Here is a 19918-nt window from a genome sequence, read left to right on the forward strand (position 1 = left end):
TACCCAAATAAACAGTTTTTCGGAGAGAAATCTTAACTTCGTAAAAAAGTGTTTTACAGTTCTGTTTACTTAACTTACTTAAGCTTAGCTTTACGGGTCCTGCTGAGTTAGAAGGGAAGCATGGCGAAACCCCTGTTCCTTACTAGTGTTAACTTACTAGTTTTAGGTAAACCGATCCTGAAGTGTTAACTCAATGGACAGCTTGTGGAGGTCTTATCTTGTGAGCTAAGTTAAGAACACTGGCCAGTGTGCTCATGGCAAGGCTATTATGGTGAGGACATTGTGAGGATAGTATAAACACTACATAAAGCAGGTTCCTCTTTGTTACCATGCTAAAAGCTGCTAGAACACTCACACAGTGCTCAGGCAATCTCCACCCATCAGGCTGCTGTTACAGTTTAGCCCGTGTCTGTCTCGTTGTGTCTCCCTCTCCTGGTCTATTGTGCTCCTGCCCCTCTGTTTTCCTGTCATGTTTCCCAGCCATGTGCTACTGTTGTGTTTTGGTCCTGTCTCCGCCCTAGCCCCACCCTGTCATTAGTGATTTGTAACCCCGCCCCCTCTTGATTGATCCTCAGGTGTTTCCAGTTTCCTGTTCCCTCCATGTGTATATAAGCCCCTTTGTTTCAAGCCTTCTTTGTCTAGTCTTTTGTTAGTTTGTTTGCTGTCTGTGATCAGGTTTGTGTGATACCTTGCTGTGTGTCTGTCAGGTTGGTTTTTTGTTTCTAGAGTTACTGGTTTCTTAGTTTTGATTATACTTTAATCTCATCTTTGTTATTTTAGTTATTTCAGTCTTGTAATTTTGTCTTGCGTTTACCCGTGTTTGTTTTCTGTTTATTTTTAGTGAAGCTTTGGTTTGTTTGTTTGTTTTAGTTTGTTTATTTAATAAATAATATTATAAATATTTCTGCACTTACGTCCACCCTTCTCATCTGTGACATAAGACTAGACCAAAATATGGACATAGCAGAATATATACGCAGAGGTAGGGAGGATTTGGGAGAGGATTGCTGGACTTTTGTGGCACTCAAAGTACTTGAAGAGTACCTGCACAGTACCTCCCTTGTAGGTGATCCATCCTCCCCTGATCCAGCACTACCCGCGGCTTCCGCCGCCTCTGATTCTGCGCCTGCTCAAGCTGCACCCGCCGCGCCTGCTCAAGCTGCACCCGCCGCGCCTGCTCAAGCTGCACCCGCCGCGCCTGCTCAAGCTGCACCCGCCGCGCCTGCTCAAGCTGCACCCGCCGCGCCTGCTCAAGCACCAGCAGCTTCCGCTGCTCCAGCCTCAGCTCCAGCTCAAGCACCAGCAGCTTCCGCTGCTCCAGCCTCAGCTCCAGCTCAAGCACCAGCAGCTTCCGCTGCTCCAGCCTCAGCTCCAGCTCAAGCACCAGCAGCTTCCGCTGCTCCAGCCTCAGCTCCAGCTCAAGCACCAGCAGCTTCCGCTGCTCCAGCTCAAGCACCAGCAGCTTCCGCTGCTCCAGCCTCAGCTCCAGCTCAAGCACCAGCAGCTTCCGCTGCTCCAGCCTCAGCTCCAGCTCAAGCACCAGCAGCTTCCGCTGCTCCAGCCTCAGCTCCAGCACCTGCTGCCTCAGCCTCAGCTCCAGCACCTGCTGCCTCAGCCTCAGCTCCAGCACCTGCTGCCTCAGCCTCAGCTCCAGCACCTGCTGCCTCAGCCTCAGCCTCAGCTCCAGCACCTGCTGCCTCAGCCTCAGCTCCAGCACCTGCTGCCTCAGCTCCAGCTCCAGCACCTGCTGCCTCAGCTCCAGCTCCAGCACCTGCTGCCTCAGCCTCAGCTCCAGCACCTGCTGCCTCAGCCTCAGCTCCAGCACCTGCTGCCTCAGCCTCAGCTCCAGCACCTGCTGCCTCAGCCTCAGCCTCAGCTCCAGCACCTGCTGCCTCAGCCTCAGCTCCAGCACCTGCTGCCTCAGCTCCAGCTCCAGCACCTGCTGCCTCAGCTCCAGCTCCAGCACCTGCTGCCTCAGCTCCAGCTCCAGCACCTGCTGCCTCAGCTCCAGCTCCAGCACCTGCTGCCTCAGCTACAGAACTTGCTCCAGTGCAAGCAGTGCCTGCCACTCTTGTGGTACCCTCTGACCCTGTGCCCGCGGCTCTGGCCGCCTCTGACCCTGTGCCCGCGGCTCCGGCCGCCTCTGACCCTGTGCCCGCGGCTCCGGCCGCCTCTGACCCTGTGCCCGCGGCTCCGGCCGCCTCTGACCCTGTGCCCGCGGCTCCGGCCACCTCTGACCCTGTGCCCGCGGCTCCGGCCGCCTCTGACCCTGTGCCCACTCCCAGAACTTTGTATGCCCCCCGGCCTATCCCCAGGCCTGCTCCCAGGTCACGGGCTCCTAGGCCCGCCCCAAGGCCCCCGGACCTCTGCCCAAGAACTGTGCCCAGGCTGGCCCCTCTAACTACCTCACAGACTTTAGCCAGTCCTGGGCATCCCCAAGTTTTGTTTGTTCCCATGTCTCTCCCTGTCCTGGTCCCAGTGTCTGTGTTTGTTCCCATACCTGTCCCCGGTGGTTTTTCTGTTCCCATCCCTGTCACCGTATTTGTGTCAGTCCCAGTAAGTGTATTTGTCCCGGTTCCATCGCCCTGTCTTGTCCAGACCCAGTTTGTCCAGCCCAAGTCCTCTGTCCAGTCTAAGCCCCTAGCCCAGTCTATGTTCTCCTCCACAGTCCAGTCTCTGTCCCAGTCTAACGTCCAGCCCCCTGTCCAGTCTCAGCCCCCTGTCCAGTCTTTCATCAAGTCTCGGTCCCCTGTCCAGTCTTTCGTCCAGTCTCAGTCCCCTGTCCAGTCTTTCGTCCAGTCTCAGTCCCCTGTCCAGTCTTTCGTCCAGTCTCAGTCCCCTGTCCAGTCTTTCGTCCAGTCTCAGTCCCCTGTCCAGTCTTTCGTCCAGTCTCAGTCCCATGTCCAGTCTCCGTCTACTGTCCAGCCCTGTGTCCTGTCCCCTGTCCAGTCCCAGTCTCCATCCCCTGTCCCGTCTCCGTTCCAGGTCCTGTCCCCGTTTCGTGTCCAGTCTCATGTCCAATCTCAGCCCCTGTTCGGTCGTTAGTCCCGTCTATGTTCCCTTCCTCTGTTCCCTCTCTCTCGGCGCCCCTGGTAGTGGCGCCGTTGAAGGGGGGTTATGTTACAGTTTAGCCCGTGTCTGTCTCGTTGTGTCTCCCTCTCCTGGTCTATTGTGCTCCTGCCCCTCTGTTTTCCTGTCATGTTTCCCAGCCATGTGCTACTGTTGTGTTTTGGTCCTGTCTCCGCCCTAGCCCCACCCTGTCATTAGTGATTTGTAACCCCGCCCCCTCTTGATTGATCCTCAGGTGTTTCCAGTTTCCTGTTCCCTCCATGTGTATATAAGCCCCTTTGTTTCAAGCCTTCTTTGTCTAGTCTTTTGTTAGTTTGTATGCTGTCTGTGATCAGGTTTGTGTGATACCTTGCTGTGTGTCTGTCAGGTTGGTTTTTTGTTTCTAGAGTTACTGGTTTCTTAGTTTTGATTATACTTTAATCTCATCTTTGTTATTTTAGTTATTTCAGTCTTGTAATTTTGTCTTGCGTTTACCCGTGTTTGTTTTCTGTTTATTTTTAGTGAAGCTTTGGTTTGTTTGTTTGTTTTAGTTTGTTTATTTAATAAATAATATTATAAATATTTCTGCACTTACGTCCACCCTTCTCATCTGTGACAGCTGCTAGTGTTTTGCCACTAATGCTAATGCTAATTCTCAAGTTTTAGTGGAAATCTGTAAATCTAAGATTACTGCAAATAATAAACGGAAGCTCTTTACTGAAAGTACCCAAATAAACAGTTCTAAGGATAGAAATCTGTGTAAATTAACATCCAGCACTTGTTTCACTTTAAAATATATATATTTTTAAGAATTAAAGTTATGTTTACTTAGCTTAGCTTAACTTCAAGGTCTCGCCATCCAGCAGTGCACATGGCGACACGCCTGTTCCTTACTTGAGTCACATAATGCAGCTTATGGACAGCTTGTGGAGGTGTTCTCTTGTAAATGAGTTTGAACCATGGCCAGTGTGCTCATGGCAAGGCCAAAGGAATTATGTTGAGGACATTGTGAGGACATACCAGGTAAACTCATTCAGCTCTTCCCCTCTCCTTGGCAGGCGTTCCCTCCGGCCCTCGTAACGTGATCTCCATTGTGAACGAGACGTCGGTGATCCTGGAGTGGCACCCTCCCCGCGAGACCGGAGGCCGGGAGGACGTGGTGTACAACATCGTGTGTAAGAAGTGCCGGGCGGACCGGCGCTCCTGCTCGCACTGCGACGATAACGTGGACTTCGTTCCTCGTCAGCTGGGTCTCACCGATAACCGGGTGGTGATCAGTAACCTGTGGGCCCACACACTCTACACCTTCGAGATCCAGGCCGTCAACGGCGTCACCAACAAGAGCCCGTACCCCGCCCAGCACGTCTCCATAGACATCACCACCAACCAGGCCGGTAAGAGAAGCAGGACTTTACTCATTTATTCTGCTGTGTTTATCTGAGTCAAGACCAAAACCAGGAAAAAACGAGAAAAGATTAAGATTTAAAAATAAAAATTCCATTCCAAGGTTAGCTAGCTCATCACTAATGGTAGTTTTCTTCATGGTAGCATTAGTATTATAATTAGCTCGGTTAGAAAGCTCATTGCTAGCTTTAGTTCTCTTTCCGGTAACATTATTGTGTAATTTAGCTTGTTGCTAAGGTTAGCTAGCTCATTGCAAGCTTCAGTTTACTTCCTGGTAACAATAGTGTGTAATTTAGTATTTTAGCTAGCTCATCACTAAGGTTAGCTAGCTCATTGCTAGCTTTAGTTCTCTTCCCGGTAACATTAGTGTGTAATTCAGCTTGTTGCTAAGGTTAGCTAGCTTGTCACTAAGGTTAGCTAGCTCATTGCTAGCTCTAGTTCTCTTCTCGGTAACAATAGTTTGTACTTTAGTATTTTGACTAGCTCATCACTAAGGCTAGCTAGCTCATTGCTAGCTTTAGTTCTCTTTCGTATTTTAGCAAGCTCATCGCTAGCTAGCTCGTTGCAAGCTTTAGTTATCTCCCTGATTAAAACGCACAAGTATTTCAGTTAGCTCGTTGCTTTGGTAAACTAGCCCGCTGCAAATGTTTGTTATCTCGCTAGTTTGCGCTTACTTCTCCTTGTGTCTGTTTGTGCGGCGCACCTGTGATGCCGAGATAGCAATAAACATCTGACTGTTGACTGTTGGTTGACTGTTGTCTAGGTTCATTTCAGTCTGGTATGAAAACACACCTCACTTTCAGAACACCACGCCCATCCGTGTAGATATATTCTGAAGATCTGCTGCTGTTAAAGGCAGTGCAGGGTCTTTAATCTTTTATATCGTAGAGTTAAAGTCAATTCTGAGCTGTGTTTAAGTGGAGAAAAGCAGATCTCAGGCTGACGCTAAGAGCCGCTACTTCAGTATTCGTGAAACGACCCGTTTGGTATTCAGGTTCTTCATCCCACGCTCCGGATCTGGTGACAGTGTAGTAATTTACCGCACCGGCGAATCACCTCAAAGCCCACAATGTAAATAAAGACATAAAAGTTTCCATCTGTCAGACTGCAGACGGCTCAGCCCCGCCTCCAGCTCTGCATATATTAACACTTAACCACCAATCAGACCACACCACTCTGCTGTCATCTTTATCCTCTATTCTCTTTACTTTCCTTCACTATTCTTCATCCTTCTGCTCACTTTTCCGGTCTCTTTAGCTCTTTCATCCAGTCTTCTCTTTTTTTCTTTGCTTCTGTTCTTCTTTTCATCTATCCTCTCTTCTTCTGTTTTCACCCACTACTATACTTTGCTCAACTCTTTCCTACTCTCTTCTGTTTCTTTCTATTCATCATTTTTTCCACTTCAATTCTGGTCTGGTCTTTTATTCTTTTCCACTTCCTTCTATTCTCTTTTTTATTTCCTCTCTTGTTATAGTCGGCTCACTTTCTTATTACAGTGTTCTTAAAGTGTTGTTATCCTCGTGTTTTCTATGTTTTTTCTCTTTATTCTTTTATGTTCTCTTTTCTTCTATTCTACCACTATTTCCATGATTTTCTTTTCTATACTTTTTTTACTTGCTTCTATCCTCTTCTTTTATTTCCTCTCCTGTTCTAGTCTTCTCTGTATTCTTCTGTTTTTATTTGCTTCTGTTCATCTCTTCTCATTTTTCCCTTTCCTCTTGTTCCCTCATTTATTCACTCCTCTATTTTATACCTCATCCTTTTTGTCTCTTTTCTCTTTTCCCTGTCCTATTCTTTTCCATTCTCATCTTTTCTCACCTATTTTTTTCTTTTCTCTTTTCTTATATTCTACCATTTCTGCTCCCATTATTAACCCTAAATAAAGGTTAATATATGAATGTCACTTTAAGTACTTATGCGCTGTTACCATACGAGCTTATGGCAGTTGTTATAAGGTATTATGTGTGCAGTATAATGCATTTAAGTAGGTGTGTTTTGTGTGCATGTTTGTGTGGTGTATCAGAAGTAGCTTAGAAATCTTGTTAGCGTGTGTGCTAAAGCTAGATGTAAACAGTCTTTAGAATACAGTAAGAATGTGATGCCGGTGTTTCCGCTGTATTGTCGGGTTGTTTTTGCCGAGTTGCCGCGGTTAGCTGGTAAAATCTGCCAGGTCTTTTTCGCTGAGCTCAGCATCTTTTTTAGCCCGAGCTCCAAACGCTCCAGTTACGTTTCCCAAAACAACGTCTCGCTACGCCAAAATCAAAGATCCCAAAACGGACGGCCTCGCCCCGGAGCGTCTCCACGCGCCTAAACAAACCGCGGATAAACCTCGTATTTACACGCAGCCGGAGACAGACGCTCCGGCGCAGCGGGGACAGTAAAACACCGACACCGCGGACGTTTTCCCACAGTAAGCACATTTTACGCAAGGTTCCAGCGCTGGAATAAATCCTGCCGTGACGCTTCTTCCTTATCAAAGCCCTTTTTTTCTGAGCGTAAATAAAAAGTGAAAGTACAAAGTGAGGCTGAGAACGAGGCGCCGTGCGGCGTAACGAGCCTCGGCTTCACGCTTTACCGCCGAACTCTGCAGCGCTGCACTGATAGGAATCCCTCTGCACACTGAATTACCCACAAGCCCCTGCTCGGGCGGGGGGGGGGGGGGGAAGGGCGAGGGGAAATCCGAAATCTACTGGCTAAAGCTTCATTTCTCTTTTTGAAGTTTGTTTGAAGCGTCTGGCCTCATTTTCAAGGGTAAAAAGTTATTATATATGGTTCAACACAATGATGATCCTCAGCCCTTTCATCCTGGATTAAAGCTCTGCAGCTGCTGGACGTGAGGAAACATCCGACACTGCTGATATTATACAGCTCCATACACTGCAGAGGAGGAGACAAGAGGAGAAAAGAGGAGAACGGAGAGAAAAAAGGGGGAAATGGTAGGAGAAGAGAACAGAGAAAAGGAGAGATAAGACAAAAAAACTAGAGGAGAGAGAGGATGAGAGAAGAAGAGAAGAGAAAAAAATAGACAAACTAAAAGAGACTAGTGAGAAATGATGAATAATGAGAAAACAGATGAGACAAAACTAGGCAAGAGAAGACTAGAAGAAAAAAGACAAGAAAAAAAAAACAGAGGAGAAGTGATGAAGAGATGGGACCAAACAAGATGAGAAGAGACAAAATAAGACTATGAAACTAGATGATGTGAGACAAGATGAGAAAAGGCAATGAGAAAAGAAATGAGAAAAGTCAAAGGAAAACGGATGAGTAATAGAAAAAGAGACGAGACAAAACTAAGCGAGATGAGGCCAAAAGAAAAGAGACAAGATAAATCTAGAGGAGCAGTGAAGAGATGGGACCAAATCAGATGAGAAAGGTATGAGATGAAAAGAGAGAAGATAAGAGACAGGATAAGATGAAAAAGAAGGTAAAAGACACAATAAGAGAAAAGGCAAGGAGAAGAGCCATGAGAAAAGTTGAGAAAAAACAAGACCAGACCAGACAAAAACAAGAGAGAAATTGAGATGAGACAAGAAGAGAAAAAAAGATGAGTAATAAGCAAAGAGAAAGAAAAAAAACTTGGTAGGACAAAGCCTGAAGAAAAGAGTCAAGATAAAACTGGAGGAGAAGAGAAGAGAAGAGAAGAGCTGACAAGAGACGAGACCAAGCCAGACAAAAAGAGAGGAGACAAGGAGAAAATAGAAGAGGGGAGATGAGAACAGGAGAGAAATTGAGATAAGAGAGGAGGAGAAAAAAAATGAGAAATGAGACAAAACTAAGCAAGGCCAGAAGAAATGAGACAAGATACAACTATAATAAAAGTGAAGAGATGGGACCAAACCAGATGAGAAGGTATGAGTAAGAAGAGACACGATGAAATGAGAGGGAAGGAAAAAAGACAAAATAAACGAAGTAATGTAAGACAAGAATAGACAAGACAAGAAAAGAATGCTTAGCGTATTTAGCAGCTAACGCTAATGCTGCTGCACCCAGCCTTAGTGCTGGAGAAACTTCACTGAAAACTCACCCTTATAACTTTTAAGTTTTGGGAAAATTAAAGGATTTTAAGTGCAGCTTATAGTGCAAAAAAATACAGTACTACACAATTAAGGAAGGTAATAAAAAAGAAGATGCAGGGACAGGAGAGTATAATGATAGCAGCACTAATAGAATGTTTAATGTAATTATAAAACGAGGTGTAAAAGTGTGCTGTAATTTAATTTAGTGTGTTTTTTAGGTCAAGGCTGTGGAAAAGCTGTGTTTTCAGCGTACGGAGTGTGTGTGTTCTAAGAGTGTGTGTTGAAAGTGAAAGCTGCCGGACTGTGGTGTGCGGTGGAGGTGGTGGTGGGGGGTAGTGGGGGTGGAGTGTTCGGGTTGTGTTCGCCCGTAGGCTGTTTGTTCTGGTGCAGGTAAATTGAAGCTAATTGTGTAATGGCTCTACAGGCCCACTTGTTCCAGCTTGACTAGCTTTCAATTAGAGACAGATCAGCCAGAACCGCACCGTGGCCACGCCTCCAACCACCGAAAAAACACACCCACAGCAGACAAGACCAGTAAAAACACCAGAACAGACTGGTCTGTAGAGTTAAAATACCGTTTTAAGACCATCGTTACAACATAACATAAAAAAACACTCAAAGCCTAAAGACTAATATAATGACTAATATAATCCCATGTCTTATAGAAGCTCATTCGTTATTCATTACCACCACTCCAACTCCCATAATTCACCTGGCCTTGCCATGAGCACGCTAACCAACCCACCTCCAAGCAACCAACTTCACTCACAAGATAACACCTCACAACTTATACAGCTGTAGACATTCTCAAACCAAGTCATTGCTCAAGGTAACGTTTCTGTCCCATGACTTTTGCTTTTGCGTTTCGTTTCACGTAGCTTGTTTTAACATGGTAAACTTGCAGACTACAGTCTGATATACTCGTCTCTGAACAGCAAAAGAGCTAGCACTGCGGTTAGTGACTAATGCTAATGCTGCTCCAGCCTTAGTGCTGGAGAAACTTCACTAAAAACGAACCCTTTAACGCTGTACTTCAGCGGAGTAGTTTTACTGCTCCTTAACACCTTTAGACTGGCAGAATTTATTCATAAGACGATTTTTGAAAAAAAAAAAAAAATTAAAAGATTTTAAGTGCACTTTATAAAGCGAAACAATATGGTAAGTAAAGAAAAACATACTTTAAGAAGGAATAAAGGTCAATCAATCTTTCAAAATGTTCCAAGGACTTTGAAAGTATTCTCAAGTGCAGTTACCGCAAAGACCATCAAAAACATCATTATGATGAAACTGGCACTCATCTGGACCGCCCCAGGAAAGAATGGAAGAATAGAAGAGCGAGAGTTTCCTCTGTTGTACAGGATAAGTTAAGAGCTCCTCAGATAAGAGCACCACTTCTTCACAGAGTATTTTGGTTTGTTTAACCCTTTTTTTAAGTTACTACATTATTCCTTATGTGTTCCTTCCTAGTTTTTACTTTGTTATGTAGGAAAGAAACATTTTTTTTTGTCTTTAACGCGGAATCACCCCCCTGCCGACTCGGCTCGTGACCGGCCTATTGAAATCCAATCACGCAGCAGCCCCCTCTTACATGTTAAGCAGTTCTACAAAATCCATTAGCGGCTGGTTTTATGGCTCTGGTTTTATAGTGTGGTCAAAAGCCTGAGTGTGTGAGATAACATTAATTCAAGATAATTCTGTCCGTACTAAAGGAAAACTCCAGCATTTATTTAAGCTAATCTCCCTCTGTGGCTAACAGTCCACTAGCGCCGACAATAACGCTTCTCTGCACTCGGAATAAAAAAACTGAAAATCGTTACTAATGGACTGAATGCTGAAATGCTGAAGCTGCTTCCCATTGGCTTTAATGGATTTGCTGCTTTTTACACTCATTGACAAACAAAAAAAATATACTGCAGACAGAAGTTTTATTTATGTGAATGTACTGTAGTGATGAAATATAAGAGTGATTACAGTATGAGGCCCTATTTTAGCGATCTATAAGCCAGACGTCAATTACGGATCGCCCAGCTAGATTCATGGCATGTTGGTGTGTCTTTGGTAGCATGAGGGCGTGGTTAATTTCGGGCGGAATGTGAAATAAACCAATCAGTGTGTCACTTGCTCATCATTACCTTTAAGAGAATACTGACCTGCTCGTTCACAATGTGAAGACAATGTGACAACAGCGGCTCATTAGTGGGAACAATAAGGTTATTTTATGTTTTATTCTTTTTATTGTTGATGCAAAAGCTGGATTTGCACTCCTGCATGGCTAAGACAGGATTGGATGGCTGAATGTTGACTGTTGTCAGGGTTTTAATCAGTCAGTGGAGCTCCCAAAATAGAAACACGCCGGAAATTTACCTGAATACACCTCATTTCCAGACCACCACGCCCATCAGTGTAGATATATTCCAATGCTATTTAAACAGCGTCAGAAAATGTACTGTTGATGGGGTGTAAGATAGCAACAAGCATCACAATGCTCCTTGTGCAGAGTGTAAGATAGGCTGAATCCCTAAGATTAAAGAATATTAGAGTTTACAGTGTAGAACTGTTCTGTAACTAAAAGGAGGATCTAGTTTAGACCCTGTTGGTTCCTCTCTCCTGGATATAAGATGAGATTGAGAGGGTTGGGTTTGGAGGTTCTACGTGTTCTGTATGGATCCTGCAGCACATTTACCCACAGATGTTGCTACAGCTGGACCTGTAGATCCTGTAGCTCTACACTCGTAGGTTGAAGCTGAAGCTGAGTCCCAGCTGCTCCATAAATGCTGAATTGGTGATAAATCTGGAGAGCGGGCAGGACGAGGAAGTGCTGCAATCTGGTTTAGACTGTGTTCCTGGGAAACCCTTACTGTGTGTGGGGGAACATTATCCTGCTGAAAAATGCTGCTGCTATCAGCTGGAAGTTCTGCAGGAGAGAAAGCAGCAACACATGGATCTGCAGGATGTTCTGCACAGATCACTGAGATCACTGTTAGTAATGTTCCTCCTATCACTACTAGGGGTGACCGACTCTCACTCTCCTTATGTCATCAGTCACTCCTACAGTTTACACTGTGAACTCTTCAGTCCAGGTCAAAGGCAGGATTGAAGTGTTTATCCCCTCCTCACAAAAAAAAAAACTATAGCAGTCACTAAAGCTGATAGATGGTCTGGATGAACATTTGAGCAATTTGTCCAAATGACCAACCTTTTTCTCTCAGTCCTATGATGCTAACGTATTGTAGAGAGACATATCTAACAGTTAGTGATGCCTCATCAGGAGGTGCACCACTCAACATCAGCCACTGAGACCTTTTTTAATAGGGTGGCAGGGACTTTTCAACCACTTTTACAGTCTCCTGTTGCAGTGTATACCAAGTGTATAATTACCCTGAGAAGAATGATGAGTTTTTTAGCGGTTCATGGCACATTATTACTTTATATAGGGGAAATTATAGAACTGATTGTCTGTGTTAGTCGATGTTATAATATAAATGTGGCAGATAGCGATTAAAACCCTTTTAAAGACGTTTTCCTTTAAAAGCAAGCAGCGCATTAGGCCGCGGCCTGTTATCCAACATGGGAGGGGATCACTTTTCCTCGGAGAACGTCTACAGGTGAAGACAAATCAGGCCTCGCTTGTGTTTGTCTTCATTATGCACCCTTTTAAATCGACATCCGCCTCTCTCCCTCTCTCTTAAAGTGGAGTGATAGAGTCGGGGGTGGGGGAGTGAGTGAATAGGCCTTATTATCAGGCAGCTCTAATGGCCGCCACTGGGCGTGAGTGTCACTCTCTAAATGGAGCTCCTGACAGATAGATGTTTAAGAGCGACACTAGCCTCCATTGTTAGCATGCAGCACAGCTAATGACTCCTCTGCTGCTAATCTGCTCTGGGCTGCGTTTGCGGGGCTTTATAGCCGATGCTAATTGCTGTGCTCCGGTTTCTGATGGGAATACCTGCAGGAATGCAGGGAGATGGACAGTGTGTGGTGGAAAGGCGCCAGGCTTTTAGCCCTTGTACGGCCATTTGAGAACGTTTATACGTGCACGGTCATTCAGAACCACATGCTAATCAGGATTCGATTGCATGCATTGGTGTAATTGGTTTGACAGCAGCTAGCCACCGTTAACGAAACATGATGTGCACATTTGTACAATTGCATGGTCCATGCAATGCAATCTTAAAGGTAAACCAAACACAGGTCAAGAGCCTCGGTTTGCTAGTTGCAGTATGATGTGAAGCTCCACCCATTCCCATAGGATTCAATGACTAAACAGCCCGGCCCATTTTCCATTTCTATTTTTTTCCCTCTAAACTGTTTTTCCATATCCAGTGTTTATTTAATACAGTCAATACATTTTCCCCTGTGCTCATTTTTTGTGCCACTTTTTTGTTTCCTACAGAAATTAAACCATATTCTACCTTATCCTTATTTATTATCTCTTTATTTTATTGCTTCACATTTTAGCCTGTCCACTTTACCTTTTATTCTGAAGTATTTGTATTTTTTCTTAGTTAAATCTTATACAGTTTGCTTGTTTTTCTAAAGCTTTTACCATTTAATTTTGATTGTATTATTCATAAGTTCCTTATTTTAGCTCAGTCAGCTAGCCTTATAGTGTTTAATCTGTATTTATCTATGTTCTGGTCTGGACTGAGTCCAAATAGTGTTTAAAACTTTATTTTATCTTTTTTTTCTACTGTAAAAGAGTAAACAGAGCTGAGCTCCTTTTTTCTGCAATTTGATGGAAATATAAATGGTTTGTTAATAAAATACCTGAACTCCGCTTTCACTCTTGGGGCATTAGTAAGGAACAGGGGTGTCGCCATGTTTCCCTTCTAATTCAGCAGGTCTCACCACTAGGTGGTAGCACCTCTAAATCTAAGCTAAGTTAAGCAAGCAAAACTCTAATTCTTAAAATAAAATGTTCAGACCAGTCAAATTTACACAGATTTCTCTTCTGACACCTGTTTGTTTGGATGAGTAAAGTGCTTCCCTTTATATACAGTAAGCGTAGATTTCCAGATTTCCACCAAGGCTGGGTGCAGCAGCATAAGCATTAGTGGCTAACCGCTAATGCAGCCTAACTGCCACCCAACAGAGCTACACTGAGGAACCCTGAGTGTTCCGGTAATTAAGGAGCGCTTTTTAATTGTAAGCAGCACTGATGATTTTTTTGGGGGAAAATGAAAGTATTTTAAGTGTTAATTTCTCTAGAACAGAAAGGAAATGGAACCATAGCGGCAATCTTTACGTACAATAATTAAATCAGTGCAAAACTGCGAAACACTGCAAAACTGTGAGAGTTAACTTCAGAGACAACAAACATTTATTCAATTCGTTTTTTTTTATTTTTTTTTTTACCGAACTTGACATTTCTGTTGGACGAGCGCGAATGCTCCAGCGTTGATAACGGAACTGAATAGGACCGGTTAGAAAACTGACCTTCAGCCGAAATGTCATCTCATTTATCTTCTGAACCTCAATTATGTTGATGATTGTTCTGTCTGGCTCATTTCAGGCTTTAAGACGTTCGGTATTATATCATAAATGTAAATGCTAATTCTTAGCACCTGTACACAGTTATTTACACATGAATAAATACATAAATGCATAATAAACGGAAGACAGTGAACAGATACTGAAGCTGAGCATCACTGCCAGCTTTTTAATAACTTTTATATTATAAAAATAAAAAAAATACATGAAAATGGGCCAGTTTAGTGACTTGATTTAGTGCGTGTCAGTGTGTCTTTGCTATCATAACAATGGGAAAAGTACACCTTGCGCGCCTCAAAGTGCAGAGAAACAAGGCATGTATTAATTATCTTGATTAGTCATGGGTGTGTTTTAAGGCTAACTTGAAATAAACCAATGAGAGTCAGGTGAGCTCTGACTTTGGCGGATTGCTATTGTAACAGTGCAGCTACCTTCTCAGCAGAGAAGTAACAAAAGTATTGGGACATCTTTTCATTTGAAGACAAGAGTACTTGACTTGATAAACTTGAGTTTATCCTTCTTCTGTTGGAGTAGCTGCTTTTGCTTTTGTCTACACTACTAGATTTTGGAACATTGCTGTGATGATTTGATTGCACCCCATTCTCCATTCTTTATACCCCTCAAACCCACACCTGGTATTGAGCATAGTGCCTATAACTTTTTGTTTATTGTTGTTGTTGTTCTAAATTGGTTGATAATATCGGACCATATATTAATGGTTTTACCTGAAGCTAACTGAAGTCTAGTGCATGATCGTTCATGAATAGCAATTGACAGAATATTGGAAATCGGAAGTACGGAATAAGGGAAGATTGGGGTTAATATATATTTTATTTTTTTTTGCAATTGTAAGAGTAGCATGAAAGAGTCTGTATAGTCTATATAACTAGTCTGCCTATAACTTAATGTTTATACATTTATCTCCTCTAGAAAGTCTTCTTCTATTGGCAGTATATCTTAATCTACAGAGCCTACACAAGCTATGTGTGTGTGTGTGCATTTGCATATCTGTGTCAGCAATGGGTGCAAAATATATACAGTAAGTATATGCATGAATCATGCACTACATAGCATCGCAAAGCAACATATAGCGTGATTTAAGAAATAGTCCCCATAATGGTGTGTTGGATCTCATAGGTCAAAAATGTGCTTGGACCCCAAGAATCGCCGCTTTCAGATATATTTATTATAGTTGTTCATCAGGAAGCGTAGCGTCGCGCTCAGCGTAGCGACATGCTATGGTCTGTACAATATGAATGGGGGTTGATGCTGTGAGCTGCAGGCCACCCACCCATAAGTCCATAACTCTGTCTCGCTAATGGACTAGCGCTAATGCTAATATCTCAGCCCTCCAGCTGCAGACCCCGTACCTCCCACGCCGCCCACGTTCTACTGAAACCAGAGGAAGTGTGCGTATTTAACCACCGTAGGCTCTCGCTTTCACATCCGCTCTCGCACACTCGCGTTTCAAGTGTGAGTTTATTCATCACTGAGTTTTATTACAGAGTCTTTGATGTGTAATCAGTTGAGGGTGTCTATGAAACACAGCCGGCAAGCTGAGATAAAGATTTCAGACTGATCACCTTTATAGACACTGTCTACTGATTTATTGACCTTTTTAATTCATGTGTTCACTGATTGATTGATTAATTAATTGATTAATTGATTAATTGATTGATTGGCTGAATGACTTACTCACCAATTGAATAATATCTTCATAGGTTAGCTAACTGACTGATTGATTAGTTTAATAACTGATGGGTTTATGAATGTTTTTTCAACGGATGCAATGAATTATCAATGTATGAATTGATCAATTCTCTAAATTTCGCTACCGCTGCGGTTAGCAGGTAATGCTAATGCTAATGCTAAATCTAAGCTTACTGTAAATAAAGGGGAGAACAACCTGTGTAGATGAACACCCAGTTTATGTATGATTTACTGAGTGTTTGTTTTATTTAATGGTTAGTGGACTGAATAATTGATGGGTTGATTGATAAGTTGACCGAATAATTTAGCATATATTATGAGACTGATTGATTGAATGATTAGATAGACTAACTGACTTGGTGACCACCCGATTAATGTATTAATACATTGATTATTTGACTGATTTATTGAGTGTTTGTTTTAGAATAAGTAATAAATGGGTTGAGTGACTAGTCGACTAAATCATTTATAATCATAATTTAAGATTGATTGATTGAATGATTAGATAGATAGACTGACTGGCTAATTTATTATTAATACATCAGTTAGTTGACTGTTTCATTGGGTGATTGGTAAAAGTTGAGAGTTTTGAATGACTAGCTTAATAACTGATTAATGTGTGAGTCACACTATTGGTTGAGGGTTTCATTGATCGATGGGTTCATTGGCTGACTGAGGTATTAGTCATGAATGAAATAATTTGATTGGTGTATTGAGAAAGTCATACTCACAGAGAGATGTTGTAAGAATTGAGTAGAAGTTTGACCTGCTGGGCTGTGACGATAGTAAGCGATGGTGTGTGTGTAATTGATTGATAAGGCTGATTTAGAGGTTCTTTCACCGGCTGTCCGGTTCTAGACGGTTGAGGATGGAGTGTTCTTTTCTTCGGTTTAATTTACGGTGGTTTGAGAGCCCCGATTGGACCATTTAGAGCTCATCTCTTCTCCGGTTCTCTCTCCTGAGTCCTTATACTGTTGTTACGTTTAGACGTGGAGGACAGGGAGCTTTAATATACTCGCATATATCTCCATCACTGTGGGGAATATATATAGGAAACATATACAATAGCTGTCTACTAGTATATGAGGGTTTTACCATTGCGTTTTAAAAATGAAATTCATCAATGTTCCTATAAATATAATATACAGTACAGGCCAAAAGTTTGGACACACCTTCTCTTTTTTATAAGAGTTCTTGTTGGCATGTGATGGACTTCTTCAAGGTTGCAACCATTCTCTTGACATAACCAACAAATTAGGGGGTTCCAATAAAGTGACCCATTCTATAAAACCTGAGTAGTCATTGGGAACGCTGATGGCAAGCTGCATGACCGGGATTTAAACCAGCCAACTCCTGTTCATAGTGACAGCGTCTTAGACCACTGGACCACTCAGAGCCCTAATGTGGGGGTTTCTAATAAAGTGTCCCATTATGTGTTAAGTGATTAGTTATTGGATATGCAAGTCAGGACATTACAGGTGGTTTTGTCAAGATATTGAGATCACACGATCCACATGTGTTTAGCAATATAATTAGCCTCTGATTATCTCAATGATTGGTAGATCTTTTAGAAGAACCGTGGTCATCTCAGAGTGACCTACTCATATATTTCAGGTATTTCCTGGTGGATATATTGGTTAGGAAACTGACCAATCTCTGAGCACTAGAGGATGCCTAAAAACAGTAGATTGAACCAATAAGCTATTGCTTTCCGATATAGTGGTCAATCGTTGTAGTGACTGTGGTCAACCACTAAAGATTAACCCAACTAGGGAGACTTGTTCATCCCATTGAGACCTGTGGCCACATGATCAATTGTCACCTCCTGTCCAATAATGGCTCATCTCCACCTTTCAGATCGCTAGGGACAGCAGAAAGAGATAGAAAAGGATAGAGGACATCATCGAGCTTCTGTACGTCCAACACAATGGAGGAGGACAATATGGAGAAGTGTATCTTAATCACAGAATGGAAGAGTGGTTTTCAGGTTGGCCCTCGTTCAATAAAGGATCAATAACCTCATTCACCTACAGCATCATTATATATAACCTCTATTCTATATCTCCACAATTACACGTCACCTCCATTCATTCGCTGGGTAATTACACTGAGCTGGGGGGAGTTATCCGTAATAATTAACCAACGAGCTCCGCGACCCTGAATGGAGCCCTGAAATATAGAAAATCACGCAGAACCTGACAATAGAGCGTGAGTATCATGTGAAAAGAGAGGAAATGGATGAACGTTATGTGAAGAAACAGATGGATGGATTGATCTGTGGTCGATTGGTCCAGTTTGTGCAATATCGGACATTTCAGGATATTTGTGTTGTTTTCTCCTAGCGCTTTTCCACCGAAACAACTCTGATTCTTGAACCAGTTCTGCTCAGGCTTACAGTAGAAGAACCATGGTGCTTTTCAGAGATCCAGCCCACATTTCCACCAGTTTCAGTGGAACCATTAAAACGTCCCATCATACGTCACCAACAGAGGGTGCTGCACAGTGGCAGTGAACACGGTTTGCATTGAAGTTTTCTTCTAGTTCTCTTTGGTTTCCACTATAAATGAACGTTCCTTGTTCCAGAACCTATTTTTAATGGTGAAAACATGGCAAACCAGAACAGTACCGGTTCCACATTGGTGGAAAAGCACTATCCCTGTTCTTCCTGACTGATTCTTCACTAATGTTGTGTTTTACTAGTGTCCTTATCACGTATCACTGACTCTTATTGGTGTAGCAAAGCGTCCAGTCACCCAGATCGGGAATCAAAGCCCAGTCTTCCACATGTTGTGGTAGCTCACTGGCAGTGGGTGGTGTTATCCACTGCACCACACCACCAACACAACACCACCTTCTGCTACCATTAGTGATGAGGAAACTGTCAAAACTAGAAAACTAGAGAAGATCCAGTTTTAACTTTAACAAAGCAGGAGAACTTGCCATCTGTTGGACCATTTAAGGTGGAACGGGAAAGTTATCTAGCTAATGGGATGAACTACTAGTGATTGATTTAAGCTTGTTATGAAGAAAATGACCACAAAACATTGAAACTACACATTAAACTATGATAATATAGTGGTTATTAGTGGTTATGAAAATGTTTAACAACGAGAAATATAAAAATCTGTGGTGTTTCTTTGGTTCCTTGTGCCCCAAGTGGAGTTTTCCTTTACCTTAACCAACCCCTCCAACCCAACAAGAATCAGGACACCCACCATCAGCTTGTTCATTTTAATTTCATTCACAGGTCTTATTTAACTCTATACATGCAGTTTCTTTGTTCTCTTTTCTCCACTGCTTTTTGTAATTTTTGCTCTGTGAATAAAGTTGGTACATTTTTGCAATGTACTGGTTGCTGACTTCCTGGGAGAAACACATTAACGAAACTACTATTGTCATTTATCTATTATTATTATTATTATTATTATTATTAGAATTATCGGATTTCTTTTTTATTATTTTACTACTTTACTCAATTTGTTGTTATTACATGTTATTACATATTCTCGTTGCTCCGGGTGCCATGTTGGGAGGATGGACAAGTAGGTTCATGAAGGTATGTTAAGTTGGAGAATTTTTGTATTTTGTCCATAATAACAATCTTCCTTCAAAATACATAAAAAAAATGGGTTTTAAGTATTTTAGGTCTTATTCTGTGGGTTTATTGGCTGGTTGCAAAGCAAAAATCTGGTTATTCCACTTTATTATTATTTGGTGCTCCTATAAGGTAGGGGTTTCTAATAAAAAAAACAGACATTATGAATTTAAATGGGTTTTATCTGAAGAACATTTTTTTTTAGGTGTTTTTAGATGTTTTTTTCAGGTGATTTTCAGATGTTTTTTCAGATGTTTGGGGATGTTGGTTGTGCTCCGGCGAGTGCAGTAGTGAAACGGCCCTGGGAGAGTGATGACTGTGTCAGTAGGGCATTAATGAGACAAAAGAGGTGCATTGTGGGAGTAGTAGTTGAGCTGGGGTTGTGTTTATGGTAGCTGTCGGACGGTCATGTTCTATCACCACACTATCAGCTATTAGTGTCACCACAACAATAACGCCATCATTCTCTCTCTCTCTCTCTCTCTCTCTCTGTCTCTCTCTTTTTATTCTCTCTCTCTCTCAGAACTGTAGAGTAAGAAATAAGGTATTACTGTATTGGTGGTGTGGAAGATTGGATTTATATGACATAAGAGGGATAAACCTAGTGTAACACTACAATAAACTAGCACTTTTCCTTGCCTAGCTCTGTATTGTT

General features: G+C 42.6%; 1 protein-coding gene across 2 annotated transcripts in view; it reads left to right on the forward strand.

Annotated features, from left to right (window-relative positions):
- The window catches only part of LOC103025121 (ephrin type-B receptor 1), a 328663-nt gene that overhangs the window by 213099 nt on the left and 95646 nt on the right, over positions 1–19918 (forward strand). For both annotated transcript variants that reach the window (XM_022664950.2, XM_049477190.1), the window contains exon 6: positions 4107–4442. In XM_022664950.2, coding sequence (XP_022520671.2) covers positions 4107–4442 — 336 coding nt within the window. The remainder of the gene's footprint in view (positions 1–4106; positions 4443–19918) is intronic.

The sequence above is a fragment of the Astyanax mexicanus genome, chromosome 4, assembly GCF_023375975.1.
Source record: "Astyanax mexicanus isolate ESR-SI-001 chromosome 4, AstMex3_surface, whole genome shotgun sequence".
Taxonomy (NCBI): domain Eukaryota; kingdom Metazoa; phylum Chordata; class Actinopteri; order Characiformes; family Acestrorhamphidae; genus Astyanax; species Astyanax mexicanus.